Source organism: Hemicordylus capensis, chromosome 16 (genome assembly GCF_027244095.1).
Source record: "Hemicordylus capensis ecotype Gifberg chromosome 16, rHemCap1.1.pri, whole genome shotgun sequence".
NCBI classification, from domain to species: Eukaryota; Metazoa; Chordata; class Lepidosauria; order Squamata; family Cordylidae; genus Hemicordylus; species Hemicordylus capensis.
In genome coordinates, this window is record NC_069672.1 from 11,784,358 (window position 1) to 11,799,460 (window position 15,103).

The 15,103-nt window shown below is 48.7% G+C and overlaps 1 protein-coding gene across 1 annotated transcript; it reads left to right on the forward strand.

The window, feature by feature from the left end:
• Window positions 1-1,113: 1,113 nt before the first annotated feature.
• AURKAIP1 (aurora kinase A interacting protein 1) lies at window positions 1,114-6,985 on the forward strand. The gene is made up of 4 exons (XM_053280585.1): window positions 1,114-1,237; window positions 3,313-3,376; window positions 4,649-5,109; window positions 6,816-6,985. Exons 2-4 carry the CDS (start codon window positions 3,325-3,327, stop codon window positions 6,924-6,926), a joined length of 624 nt encoding a protein of 207 aa, XP_053136560.1. The 5' UTR covers window positions 1,114-1,237; window positions 3,313-3,324; the 3' UTR covers window positions 6,927-6,985.
• Window positions 6,986-15,103: the final 8,118 nt, after the last annotated feature.

A 15,103-nucleotide genomic window follows, 5' to 3' on the forward strand; every position in this document is an offset into this window, starting at 1 on the left:
CTTCCCCATTCTGCAAAGTATTGACGTGACACTGTTTTATCTGCGTTGCTAGCCCTACATTTGTGACCCGGCAGCGTGTCGACAGCAATTGACTTGTCCCACTTTTGCTTTGGCTAGCGTGCCAAGCGGCGGAGGCTGAGCGAGGCCGTGGGTCTCTGCGTCCGCTGACAAGGTCACCTTCGGTTTGCTTGGCACGGATGAGAATGCCAGCGGTAGTCACTGGGGTGAGCCCACTGGCCATCTGGTCCCCACACACTCTATCCTAGAAATGAAAGTATTTCCTTTATTGTTCCCCTGGATTGACCTTGTGTGTGTGTTCTGGACCTCCGGAATTCTGGTTGGGCTCAGGTCGTATTTTAAATCGAATCCTGCAAATGGAGCGTATTCCAGATCCTTGCATGTGCATCTTTGCTCCCTTCTGGGAATATAGGAAGCTGCTAAGCCATGTCAGACCTTTGGTGGTTCTTGCTCAGTATTGTGGGCAAGCTCCATGAGCCAGTGTGGTGTAGTGGTTAGAGTGCTGGACTAGGACCAGGGAGACCCGAGTTCAAATCCACATTCAGCCTCATGATACTTGCTGGATGACTCTGGGCCAGTCACTTCTCTCTCAGCCTAACCTACTTCACAGGGTTGTTGTGAGGAGAAACCTAAGCATGCAGTACACCGCTCTGGGCTCCTTGGAGGAAGAGTGGGATATAAAATGTAAAATCATCATCATCATCTTGGTCCATCTTGCTCAGGACTGACTGGCAGGGGCTTCGTTTCGGGCAGTCGTCTGTCTCAGCCCTACTTGGAGACGCTGCCAGGGATGGAATCTGTGACTTCCTGCACGCAAAGCAGGTGATGGAAAACTGGGAAAGAAATTGCATTCACTTGCTAGTTCGTGTGGAAACTGGGCAGCGCGAAACGATGGAAGAATTTGCATTCAGTTCCTTTTCAGTTGTCCAAGGCATAGGAGCCTCGCCGGCGGAGTGGGGGGAGAGTTGGCAACCCCTACTTACGTGTAGGCTTTTCTTATCCAGGATTCCGAACATTTCTTTTCGATGCTATTCCACATCCCGCCGCTAGAGGGCAGCAGCAGCAATGCTCTGAAAAAAGCAGGAACCTTTTAACGCCGGAACCTTTGGCGCTGCCCTACGTTGCTTGGAGGGAGGATGAAAAAGTGGGACCGGGACTGCTTCGCCGGAAGTTTCCATTCCGGCAGCACCCCCCGAGCCCGAACCGAAACGGAATGGTGGTAAGTGGGTGGGGAGGGAGAAATAAAGTTATATTTAGATGTAAGGTCTCTCCCCATCGCATGAGGAAGTGGGAGAGGGCTTGGGGGGAGCCCTGCGCCGATTTGGGTGGCGACATGGACGCATTATTTACGGTAGGGCTGGGAGAGACTCCTGCCTGCAACCTGGGAGAAGCCGCTGCCAGCCTGGGTAGACAGTACTAAGCTAGATGGACCAGGGGTCTGACTCGGTAGAAGGCAGCTTCCTATGTTCCTACTTCTTCCTTTAAGAGACGAGAGCTGGTCTCGTGGTAGCAAGCATGACTTGTCCCCTTTGCTAAGCAGGGTCCACCCTGGTTTGCATTTGAATGGGAGGCTAGAAGTGGGAGCACTGAGAGGTATTACTCTCAAAGGGATGGGGCTGCTCTTGGGAAGAGCAGAAGGTTCCCAGTTCCCTCCCTGGCAGCATCTCCAAGAGAGGGCTGAGAGAGAGATCCCTGCCTGCCACCTTGGAGAAGCCGCTGCCAGTCTGTGTAGACAATACTGAACTAGATGGATCAATAGTCTGACTCACTATATGGCAGCTTCCTGTGTTCCTAAGTTGGTGTCAACTCTTAGAGGCCACAGCGATAGATTTTCTCCAGGATGGTCTGTCTTCAACTTGGCCTTTTAGGTCTCGCAGTGGTGCATTTCACTGCTGTTGTAATCGAGTCCACCCACCTTGCTGCTGCTCGTCCTCTTCTTCTCTTCCCTTCCACTTTCCCCAGCATTATGGACTTCTCAAGGGAGCTGGGTCTTTGCACAATGTGTCCGAAGTATGCTAGTTTGAGCCTGGTCATTTGTGCCACAAGTGAAAATTCTGGATTGATTTGTTCCGTGATCCATTGGTTTGTTTTCCTGGCTGTCCGTGGTATCTTCAAAAGTCTTCTCCAGCACCCAAGTTCAAAAGCGTCAATGCTTTTTCTCTCTTGCTTCTTCAGAGTCCAGCTTTCACATCCATAGAGTGTCAAGGGGAAAACCCTTGTCCGGACGATTCTAATCTTTGTAGGTGTAGACACGACACGGCATCTAAAAAGCCTTTCCAAGGCCTTCATTGCAACCCTACCAAGTGCTAGTCTGAGGGGCGAAACGTTCGATTATTTACTGAGTAATCCTGCTCAGTTTTGTGGAGGAAATGGAAGGGATTCTGCCTTGATATGGAGAGCCATTTATGTTAATTTATATCCAGGCACATGGACAAAGAATGAGAGGCCAGGTCTCTGCCCCACAGAGCTTACAGTCTAGCTGCTGACTCAAAGGAGACAACATAGAGACAGAGGAAGGTGCCTTCAGCTGAGTCAGACCATTGATTCATCTAGCTCAGTATTGTTTAGCTGGGCTGGCAGCAGCACTCTGGTATTTTATTTCATTGATTTTTACACTTCTGTCCCGCTCTTCCTCTGAGGAGCTTTGAGCGGTGTACATGCTTATCGTTATCCTCACAACAACCCTGTGAGGTAGGTTAGGCTGAGAGAGAGATACACGACGGGCCCAGAGTCAGCCAGTGAGTTTCGTGGTGGAATGGGGATTCGAACTCGGGTCTTCCTGGCCCCAGTCCAACACTCTAACCACTACGCTATAGGTCATTGCCAGAGTTATCTGGAGATTCTGCTGAGGATCGAACCGGAGACCTTCTGCATGCAAAGCAGACGCTCTTTCAGTCGGCTATGGCCCCATCCCCTGAAGAAAATATTCTGCAGCGCTCATATGGAGTCACCCATCCAAATGCAAACCAAGGCAGATGCTGCTTAGCAAAGGGGACAATTCATGCTCACTGCCACAAGACTGAAGGGAAGGCAAGGTTTTCAAAAAGGGGTAAAAGACTCTGTAAAATGGGACAAAGGCAATTTTGGAAGCATTTCCTTAAAATGCATTGCAAATGAAATGGGTATATATAAATGCGCAGATTCTCAAACTCTGGCCCTTATAGCTGGGGGTGATGGGAGTTGTAGTCTGACATCTGGGGATCTGAGTTTGAGGACCCCGGATGAAGGGAGTTATTCAAGGCCTCTGTTTGGTGATATTTTTGACCTGTTTCTCCCCACCCTCCACCCTGGCAGATTTGATCCAACATGCTGATAGCACGTCTGACGTCTCAGATCGCGAAGGCATCGTGGCTGACAGGTAAGCATAACAATTTGGTGATGGGAAACTGGGAGGCGCTGGATTGCTGAAGAGATTTGGCAATCTGTGCGATTTTATATGTGATGTAGATGATTTCTTTCTTGGGGGAATAGTCTCGGGATGAGAAACAATTCTGCGAGCCTTTCATGTTGAAAACAGCTTTATTTAATAGCTCACAGAATCACAGAAGCTGGAAGGGATCTCTTGAGGTCGTCTAGTCCACCCTCTGCTCAAGGCAGGAAACAGCTACAGCATCCCAGCCTCTCCGGGAACCCCTTGGGCTCTTCAGGGGATCTGTTAAACAGCTCGCTCTCTCATCTCAACCAGTTGCGGATATTTTATCACACTCAAGTCTGGGGTTGCCAACTCTTTAACCGCCCTGTGCTCCTGTGCCTTTCACGGCAACTCGAGACACAGCCCTTAGTCAATATGTGTGGCCCTCTCCTGCCTTGAAGAGCTACAGTTGTGGATTTCTTCTGGCCAAGTGCTTGTTGAAAAGGCACAGGAGCAGGCCAGGTGGGGGTTTTCTGCTCAGTTGGCAACCCTGCTCAGGATAGTGTAATGTGGATGGAAGTTGGCGGGGTTCTCCATAGCTGGGATCACTGAGGCAGACGGAACGGTTAGCCCCAGGTCCTTGCCCGTCTATAACAGGGCCACACAACTTCGGCTCTCTGGCCGTTGTGGGACGACAACTTCCATCACTCCCTGCCACAGGCACCAGTAGTCAAGGATGATGGGAGTTGTAGTCCTGCAGGAGGGCCAAAGTTGTTCAGCCCTCATCTATGACAGGAAAGGGTGTAAGATACAAGCAGAAATAAATAAAGGGAGAAATGTGGTTATTTTCAGCTGAACCAGGGGTTAAGAATACGATAAATATTTATATACTGCTTTCCATCATAGCTATAAATAAATAAAGATGGCTCCCTGTCCCCAAAGGGCTCATGATCTAAAAAATAAGACAGACACCAGCAACAGTCACTGGAGGGATGCTGTGCTGGGGTCGGATAGGGCCAGTCACTCCGCCCCCCTGCTAAATAAAGGAAACCGTCACTTTAAAAGGGTGCCTCTTTGCTCATTTAGCAGGAGTTGGGTCCACAGATGGCGCCGGACTACAATTCCCATCACCCTCTGCTGCGCCGTTGTGGCAGGGGATGATGGGTGTTGTCGCCTGACAATATCTGGGGACCCAGCTTTGAGAACCCCCTTATAATAGGCTTACTTACAGTGAATATTTTAGCTGTCCTAACTAACTTAATTCTTGCTGACACGCAGGACGGTTTCTGTCGAGAGCGGGACCCTCCGCTTCGCTTTGGAGTCCCGGCGTCGCTTCGGCCCGTTACAGTACACTCCCCTCGAACAAAAATGGCGCCTCCTTCCAGCAGTGGTACACGCTGGACCCCGAACTGGAGGAGATGCTGGTACCCAGGAAGATGTCCATCTCTCCCCTCGAAAGCTGGCTGACGGTCCAGTATTCCCTCCCCAAAGAAGGCGTCCTCGTCAGCGTTTACGAGCAGCTGAGTCCCGACCCTGCCCGAGAGTACGAGCTTCCCCCATGCGGCCGGGGCGATCCAGAGGGCGATTTGGGCAGCCAGCAGCGTCACAACCCCGTGGAGTGCAAGAACGTGCTGAAGATCCGGAGACGGAAAATGAATCACCATAAGTACAAGAAGCTGATGAAGCGGACCAAGTTCCTCCGTCGGAAGATCAAGGAAGGCCGACGGAAGAGAAAACAGGTGAGGCAGGGAAGTCTTTGATTTTGCATCTCCGAAGCCTCCGTCCTCGCCCGGAGAGGTCTGAAAGCACCAGTAGCCTGCTAACGTCTTGGAGGGCCTACTTAGAAGCCACAGGGGACGGGAGGCAGCTTCAGAGTTCAACAGAACGCTTTGTAAGTGTGCACGCTTTTGAGTTCAACAGAACTCTTCTTGGCAAACTTCGCAAAATGGGGGCGGAGAGAAATCGGCTATTCTTAACCGCCCAGAGATGAAAGTTTGGGGCGGTGTACAGATTTGATAAATAAACTGAACTAAACTAAACCGAACTGATAAATAAAATGAAAAATGAAATAAAATAAATATTAATTTCTAGAAAGAAAGGACCGCTAAGGGAACATAAGCCAGCCGGAAGCGATGATGCCTGTCCTCTGAAAAGTAGCTTCCCCCTGGTTTTAGCCAACATTCGGGGCCACTACCTAAAAGTCTCTGTCTCTTGTGACTGCTTGCTGAATGTCTAATGTCAATGGGAGACTAGGAACAAGACTTGATCTGAAGACCCCGTCAAATTCAGATGGGAGAAGACGGTTCTTAAGGCGTCCTGGCCTCAGGCTATTTAGGGCTCGGGTATATTAATTGATTCAATCCATTTTAAAATGGGTTGGAAATAAACCACAAATTATTCATCCCTGCCCAGTTTTCTCTCCGGTTCCACACATACCACTTGGCCATGTCAGGCCCCAATGCTGACGGCGTGTTCCTCATTAAAGAATAAAAGGATAATAAATATAGGTTTTATTTGCATCTAGCCATTGGACCATAGGAAAACAAATGGAATAAGTTCAAGAAAGCAGATTACACAAAACATACCAGTAAAATAGCATGCGGGCCCGAACGGAAAAAAATCTAATAAAACTACAATTAATCTAGAAAGCCAATAAAAACCGATTCCATGAGACAAGCGAGTAAAATGAAATACAGGCTCAACTTAAAATTAAAACAACGACGCAAAAGACGTCTAAAAGTTGGAAATCCCTGCCCCCCCCCCAGCATTTTCCTTTCTTGTTTTTTGAAAATGTAAAAATAAAATACAGGCTCAATTTAAAAGTAAAACAACTAAAAAGACATCCTAAATTCGGAATCCTCCCTGCCTCTCCCCCAGCATTAAAATTAAGATGACAACTAAAAAGACATCTAAAATTTAGAATCACTCCCCCTGCCACGCATTTTCTAACATTATTCCCTGAAGATTAAAAAAAAAACACACACAACAAGTAATCTGGGCTGTTCTATATTTATTTTGACCACCCACCAAATAAAGCACTGTATCACAGGCAGGCATCCTCATAAAGTCCAAGATGTGTCCTAGATGTATAAAGTAATAGGGTTTTGGAACTGGATTGCACCTTTGCGGTCTTCTAGTCTAACCCCCCGTATAGTACAGGAAACTGCTATATGGGATAGCAATAGCAATAGCACTTACATTTATATACCGCTCTTGATGAGTGGCCCTCTGGGTCCCCTTGACCAGATCCGTTGAGTCCTAATTGGCAGGTTTCCTTGCCTGATCGTCAGGGTCCTAAAGCCCTTCTCTTTGGATGCTGATCTCACATCTGCTTGCTTCGCCCCTCGAATCCTGCGATCCTCCGGTTCAGTGTGGATGAGCCGTTGCTTATCGGCACTGTCACTCCCGAATAAAACCATGCCTTCCCCTTTCTTCTCTCTTCTAGAAAAGATTCGAGCGCGATCTGGAGCGCATTTGGAGGGGGGCCGGCTTGGAGAAGCCCCCGGAGGGATGGGTGGCCCCCAAGATCTATCTCCGAAATGTGAAGTCCGATTGACGTCCTTTCCGTAGACTTTTTTTTTTTGCTGTGTTTAATTAAATAGTATTTAAAAGAGACGGGCCGGCTCTCTTCTGTTTTATTTCGCCTCCGTGATCATCTTGGCGTTTCTCTCGGCGCCTGTTCCTGCAGGAAACCGGATCGGCATTCTTACAGTATACCCATTTCGCAGAGGGAGAAGACCGAGCAGTGAGCTGGCTAGATCTGGGTCAGGTGACACAGCAAGGCAGGCTGGAGAGACTCCTCCATCCCTCCAGATCAGTATCCTCCCAAGCATGGGGAGGGGGGCGGCACTTTTGTTCAAGTCCTCCTTCTTGCTTCCTGGACATTAGCTCCACCCACCTGCTAGTCTGTTAACTTCCCCCGGAGTACATGAACATTCCTCACCATTTGCATGTGGGCAGTTGGGGGGGGTTGGCCATTTTGTCCATCCCCCCCATTTCAGCTTTTTGTGAAACCCATATATCTGCGGGTATCCTCGAACCTGCCCACGCCTCTTTCTTGCTAGGTGTATCCAGAAGGATGGGAACGTTTCCAGCTTTTTTGGATAAAGATTTAAGATTTCTAGCTTTCTTCCCAATGTTTATATCTCGCCTTTGTGGAATAAAACTTTCCGAAGCCGCGTACACCCATTTAAATCCTCATAAAACACTAAACACAGTTTTCGTATATAAGATGTCTCTGTTCCTCTCTGGACTATTCGTGCCGTGGAGTTTGGGATGTGTTTTCCTTGGCTGCCTTTGTTAATTTGGCCCCGTGATCACTGCACTGAAACTGACGTATAGCGGCGTCTTTTTCTCTCCTCACCTGCTTCTTAAATCCAGTTTTCCATCATTTCCCCCCCATTTTTTTACAAGCACCTGGTATACAAAGCAAGCTTTCAGAAAAAGTCAGGTTTGCTCCCCTGCCACGGATCAGCCAGCTCCCCACTGGAAATAGGAAATTGTCCTACGCATTCCTGCTGCCCAATAATTTCTTAACAAAAGAGCATTTGTGCATGCAAAGAATCTCGTATGGTTTGATTTTTTAAAAATCCCCACTGGCTGCCTACCTGTACCTGTAATTGAGGATTTAGGAGACTGGCGTTCTCTCTGCATGGGCAGGATTGCTGGTCTTGTGGCAGGGAGTGCGAGTTGTCCCTTTTGCTAAGCAGGGTCTGGCTTGGTTTGCATTTGGATGGGAGACTACATGTGAGTGCTGTAAGACAGGGTTTATTAACCTTGGGCCCCCAGATGTTGTTGGACTACAACTCCCATCATCCTCAGCCACAAAGGCCATGTCTGGGGATGATGGGAGTTGTAGTCCAACAATATCTGGGGACCCAAGGTTAAGAAACCCTGCTGTAAGATATTCCCCTTAGGGGATGGGGCCGCTTGCTGACACCCCAATAATCTGTGGCTTGAGGTAACTGCATCGGGGTCTATGAGATGTAGGCCCAGGCCGGCAGCAAAAAACCCAGGAAGTTTATCAAGCTCTGGGTGGAGCAGAATATAACTAGTGGGTTGTTTTCAGCTTAGGGAGACGCAAGGAGGGGATGGGTAGAGCTTGACATTTGACAGAGGTAGAGCTTGACATTTTCAAGCAGGGTTGGGAAAGACTCCTGCCTGAAACCAAGAGTCGCTGCCAGTCAGAGGAAACAACACCAGCGGTAACACCAGGAGAAGGTTTGTTCAATATAGAGCGACTCCAGTTGTGGGCCACCCAACAGAGCCCATTAGCCATGCATCGTGGTCTATGAGGTGCTGTCCCAGGCCGGCAGCTGGTACAAAATGCGTCTTTGCATGAACAGAAGGTTCAGAGAGTTCCGTGGAAGTGGAGGGCTGGAAGAAGGGGCAAGACGGCGGAGGGGAGTGAGTGGGGAGCCTGGACGAAGCTACCGCTGGACAGATGCCCTGCAGGGGAATAGTCATCGGCTCGGAGTGTGTGAGAGCTGGAGGGGTGAACCAAGAAAGCAAGCACACCCAGGCAGAGTAGACTGTGTTTGCCTGGCCTCTTGGATCCAAGAGATGAGTTCCTTCCCTGAGTCAAATCCGTTTTCCTAGCTGGGTGATTTCATCCAGCAGGGTACAAGATGTGTCAGCTGCATCTTTGGAGGTCACCAAACGGAGCAGCAGTGCTTAGATTCACATTGAAGCCCAGACGAAACTATAGGAAGCTGCCTTTTACTGAGTCAGACTGTTGGGCCATCTAGCTCACGGTTGTCAGCACTGACTGGCAGCGGCTCTCCAAGGTTTTAGGCAGGAGTCTCTCCCAGCCCAACCTGGAGACGCTGCCAGGGATTGAACCTGGGACCTTGGGCATTCAGAGCAGGTGCTCTTGTCACTGGGCTATGGATGCTCCTGATGAAGATATGCAGCTGCTTCCTAGTGAGTCAGACCCTTGCTCTATCGGGCTCAGGATTGTCAGCACTGACCGGCAGCAGCTCTCTGGGATTTCAGACAGGGGACTCTTTTCCAGCCCTAGCCGGAGACGCTGCCAGGGAGTGAACTTGGGACCTCCTGCTTGCAAAGCAGATGTTTTACCACTGGCCTGTGGCCCCATACAGCTCTTAGAGTGCTGATCATGGCATCCCCACTTAAATCTCCGAGCAGATGGTGCTGACTAGAGGGACCGATTCTCTCTTGTGGTCCCTTTCACACCACAAACTAAGAAACTGGCTGCGTCTCATCTCTGTGCCTCTAAATCTGGCAGTGGGGTGACTTTTTTTAAAAAACCACTTGCGCTGCCTTCTCGGAGTCCAAAATTATATTTTTCGCGGGTTTACATTGCCCTATATAAAGCCGAGGGGTTTTGAAGAGCTGGGACAAGTGTTAAAAACAACTTGTGGGGAGGTGATATCTCCGCAGGCTTGTGAGCAAGCAGAAAATATTGTGGCTATTTTTTGCCCTCATGGCTCTTCGGGTGTGATTATAGGCAAGGATGGAAGGGGGGGGCGTAATTATGGGAGGGGAGACGTTTTCTTCTTCAAAGGGTTGTCGAACCACAGGCTGGGTTGTGGGTAGAACGGGCAGGGGTGGCGTGGTTCAAAGTGTGAGGGCCGTGGCTTAGAAATGGCATCTTTCCCTCGGAATGGCGTGGCTTCAGAATGGGGGCGGCCAACCCTGGGGGAGCCGAGCGGTCGGACTACAACTCCCATCATCCCCTGCCTCGGTGGCCTGGATGATGGGAGTTGTAGTCCGGCCACATCTGGGAACCCCAGCCTGCTGTAGAAAAATCCCCAGTTTGCTGCTGCTGCTTTTAAACATCCTAGGCTATCCTTTCCTTGCATTTTGGGCCCCCGCGTCTGAAAAAATCACTCTCCCTAATAGGAACACATAAGAAGCTGCCTTCTACTGAGTCGGACCCTTGGTCCATCTGGCTCGGTTTTGTCGACCCAGACTGGCAGCATCTTCTCCGAGGTTGCAGGCAGGAATCTCTCTCCGCCCGGTCTTGGAGATGCTGCCAGGGAGGGAACTTGGAACCTTCTGCGTGCCCTCTGAACCTGGCTTTTCGCCGCCAGTGAAAATTTTCAGGTTTTCCGGCGCCAGCGTTGCATCCGAACACTGATGCCGCAGTTTCGGGCCCTTGGAAGTAGAGTTGAAGGAGGAAGTTCCTCCCTCTCTTTCCGGCCCAATTGGCTGTATGGGCTGTCCTTCTGTTCCGCCCACACAGCCAGCTTCTCCGCCTCTCTGCAGTCTTGCTGGCTGCAGAAAAGCTGCTCTTCTGAACATCTGAATGCGGACGGAAGAACAGGGGAAGGGAGGGAGCATAGGACCATGGTTCCATCAGACCCGTGCTTCCGCGTTATGTGTGAACCCGGCCACGTACAAAGTCCGAATCGGGCTCTTACAAACCAAACCCAAAATGACATCGTTTAATGGGGGCTTCCCCTGCTATTGACACTAAAAAGCACCTCTAATGCTGTGGCTTTGTGCTGCAGAAGACGCTGCCTCGGAGACCTGTTGGTGAAGGAGGTGGATGTCCATTATTGGGGGGGAAAATTTTCTTTTTAAAAAAACAACACCATTTGTCCTACTTTTCGAGCAAATGGTTTCCATCACTGACCAAGTGAGATGAGTAACCGTGATTGGAATGTCCCTCTCTCTGGCATTGGTCCTGAGCCTTGGAAACCGAGATGCCTGCATAAAGCATTGTGATGTTGATTCAATCGCTGTGTTATTTCCTCCCCGTTCTCTGTCTGTGCGGCTTCCATGCTGGAAGAAGAATAGAATTGGAGGGTTTTAGGAACTTTGGGACCTCCGGAGGTCTTCTAATCCACCCCCACCCCCTGGCTCAGTGCAGGAATCTGCGACAGCATTCCAGACAGATGTCTGGCCAGCCTCTCTTTGAAAGCTTCTGATTAAGGCCATACAGGAATTATATAGCTGGAAGGGCTCTTGGGAGTCTTCTAATCCAGTCTGCCTGCTCAGTGCAGGACTCTGAGGAACCATCCCGGACTGATAGCCATCTTCTTGAAATGCAAAGGAGAGTCCACCACGGCATGAGGCAGGGTGTTCCACTGTCCCGCGGCTCTTACAGTCAGGCAGTGCTTCCTGATTTCTAGCCGAAATCAGCTTCCTTGTGCTTTCAACCCACTGGTTCCAATCCAGTCCTTAGGAGTCACCAAGGACAAGTCTGCTTTTTGCGGGGCATCCTTCGGGGGTGGCTCATGGGTCACAGGTCTCCAATGCATTGCTCACAGCCCCGAATCTCATCAGCTGCTCCCCTCCTCCCCACACTCCTCCAGAAAGGAAGTGCATCAGCTGCTTCCACCTTCATAAATGCTGTATTATAATATCCGAGACTTTAAAGGACATGTGTAATTACTCTTGTGGGAGGAGGATGTATAATTGAGTTTAATTATCAAAAGGAGGGCTGGGAAACTGGACCGGACTCTGGATCTTTTAAATATCTAACGTACTTAAAAGATCTTCCTACTACTTTCACTTTCGCTTTCAACTTTCACTTTCACTTCTACTATGGGACAGCCCTTCAGGTATTTGAAGGCCTCTCATCTCTCCTCTTAAGAGTATGTTTATGTTTATTGCGGTCACAGACCAGATTAACAAACAATAACCATTAATAACATTAATAAGAAAATTCAAAAATTTCAAGAGTTTACAAAATCGCAAACTGTTCAAATTACTAAAACAGTCTTTACGGAGCTTCGACGCCACAAAACGGAACTTCGCCACCTTATCTGGAATTACAGGTTTGAAATTGGCCAGCATAATTTCCAAATAAAATGGGTCTGTGTGATGAGGATAAGTGGCTAAAATGGGAGCAATAAATTTGGTGAGAGCGTCCTTATAAAACTACTTTCACTTTCACTTTCAACTTTCACTTTTACTATGGGACAGCCCTTCAGGTATTTGAAGGCCTCTCTCATCTCTCCTCTTAGTCTTCTCTTCTCCAGGCTAAATGCAGGGTCCCAGAACTGAACATGCTATTCCCCATGAGATCTGAGCAGCAGCACACAACAGAGTGGATGTAGATGCACTTCCCCCCGATGAAAATTGGGATTCCTACCTGCAGGGTTGGCATTAGAACAATGTAGATGGCCCCAGTTGCAGTGAACTCTCGAGAGAACACCTTCCTCTATTCACTCCTCTCTCCATTTGCCTCCTGGTCCTTGTCTCCCCTATGTTGATATCTAAATTGTGAGCACCTTGGGGCAGAGAACGGTGTCCTCTCATTCGTTGTACCCACATCCATGGATAGCACTATATATATATTTAAAATACATCCAGAACAATGAACATTTCCTGTCGCGGTGAAAGCAAGCTGGCTCAGTTAGGGATGGAGTCACAGGAACATAGGAAGCTACTTTCTACCGAGTCAGACCCTTGGTCCATCTAGTTCAGAATTGTCTACACAGACTGGCAGCGGCTTCTCCAAGGTTGCAGGCAGGAGTCTCTCCCAGCCCTATCTTGGAGATGCTGCCAGGTAGGGAACTTGGGACCTTCTGCTCTTCCCAGAGCGGCTCCATCCCCTAAGGAGAATACTTTACAGTGCTCACATGTAGTCTCCCATTCAAATGCAAACCAGGGAACACCCTGCTTAGCAAAGAGGACAATACTGTCAGTCCTGGTTTACAGTTTAAGCTCTGTGAGATGGTTCTTAGAATTCAAATAAGCATTGCCCTCAACATCCAGACCCCAATTAAACTGCATTTCCTTGTAATAAGATGCCGTTGAAATCTAGCACAATAAGAAATTTATTGCAATTGCCTTCTTCCTTGCTGTTGCTACTGGAAAGGTTTTATAACACTATCGGGAATCACCAAAGAGCCATTTCCCTGTTATATCTGCTTAATTTTACAAAATGAAAGGGGAAATGGTTTCTTTTAATGTCCGGAGAACTCTTTTCATTTTGCAGAGTTGTTTTTCAAAGAATGGTTTTCTTGGACAATTCTTCTGTTTTTCTAACTGGTTCCTATTAATGGTTTTGTGATGAAATGCAGGAATTCAAGATAGTGCCAGAGAGGAAAAGCTAAAGCTGAAGTTTTTGAGAGTGCAAATTCTATCCCAAGGTGTAAAAAAAAAAATAACAGGAACAAGAACCAAAGCGGAGCGTTGACTTCATGGACTACAGGATAGATTGGTAGATGATGTGGGATAATGGACACTAGTTAACTGCAGGTTTGGGGCTGCCATTTTGGGTGGCCAATCTCTTGAAATATAAATGGGTGTCTTTACAAGCTGGGATCAGTTTCAAACCTGTTTCGCTGCCCTGGTGCCCAACTTTAAAACCCCGAGAGCTTTAAAGCTCCCATCTGCTGCAAAGGCCCTTGGGAGTTGTAGTCCTAGAACATCTGGCTACCTGAGAACTGCTAGGGCAACTAGATCCAGTATTTGACAGCCCTGGAATTTGGAAGTGGATTCCCAAGTTGGGGATGACTCTCAAGTTCAGGACTGCCCAAGTTTGACCATTTTTGGACTACAACTCCCATCACACACACACCCCCCGGCTATTGCCCACTATGTCCGGAGATGATGGGAGTTGTAGTCCAACAATGGCTGGAGGGCCAAAATAGTGCAACTAAATTAAATTGCTGAGGTTATGGGTGATGAGAGTGCCTCTGACCCCGTGCAGAGTTCTCTGTGGGTAGCAGCTACCAGTCACAATGTGCAATTTAGAATGGGTTCGAATTTGCTGAAACGGGCAAAGATTCTCAGGGAACTGGAGTTGCTAGCATCTCTTCTGTAGCAAATGCAGTTCTGTCATTCAAAAGGGGGGGGCATTAGCCCCCAAAGTGTTCCTTGAGGGGAGGGCTAATTAGGGGTTGTCATATACGATAATTAGAACACAGAAACTCCTTGGCAACATGGTGTCCAGGAGGGATGCCATGGCTGGTGAAGTCATGGGGATAATAGAGGGTTGCATGATGCAAGCCTGTAATTGTGGCTTCACTTCAAGTCCTGCCTTTGCTGTTCAAGAAGCCAGGTTGCCTGGCATGAAGAGCGTCAGCCCTGCTCGCTGGATTCCATTTGCTGATACGAACTTATGAAGCTGCCAGACGGAGTCAGAGCATTGGGCTGGCCAGCTCACTGTTGTCAACACTGATTGGCAGCAACTCCCTAGGCTTTGGGACAGAGGTCTTTCTGACCTGGAGGTGCCGCAGCTTGGACTGGGCACTTTTGGTATGCAAAAGCATGTGTGATGCCATTGAACCTACGGTCCTCTGCCGAAGCTGCCACACAGAGCTCAGTCCTGTGTGCAATGACTGGTAGCAGCACTCTCGGAGGTCTTTCCCAGCTCTGCCGGAAACCTCCATCATGCAAGGCATACACACTTGCATAGAGCCACAGTCCCTGCAAAAATGCTTCGCTGCATGAAGCAGCTGTCTTCTGAGTTGGACCCTTTATCTGTTTAGCTCAGGATTGTCCGCTCTGACTGGCAGCAGTCAGTTTTTACTTGATGTTTTAATGTTGTGCTGTGAGCCACCCAGAGAACAATTTGTCATGGGGCGGCTAACATAAAACATGTATTATTACGTTTACACAGTCAGACAGGTGTTATTGACTGGTTTGTTTCATCCAGACATCGAGTCCTTCCCAAGGACCTGGGATGGCTGGATTTTATTGTCAATGTCGTTGCTGCTGTTATTATAGATGTTGTCACAAAATAGAGGTTGTTCCCAGTAAAGTTGCTTTTTGTAATAGGCTGATGGTGATTTCTGTGGCCCCTCTGGTGCT

Bases quoted from the DNA above. Each gene is read 5' to 3' on its own strand.
- AURKAIP1 (XM_053280585.1), top strand. From the start codon at position 3,325: ATGCTGATAGCACGTCTGACGTCTCAGATCGCGAAGGCATCGTGGCTG. The intron at 3,377-4,648 runs GTAAGCATAACA...GCTGACACGCAG, and splicing joins GAAGGCATCGTGGCTGACAG to GACGGTTTCTGTCGAGAGCG. The intron at 5,110-6,815 runs GTGAGGCAGGGA...TCTCTCTTCTAG, and splicing joins GCCGACGGAAGAGAAAACAG to AAAAGATTCGAGCGCGATCT.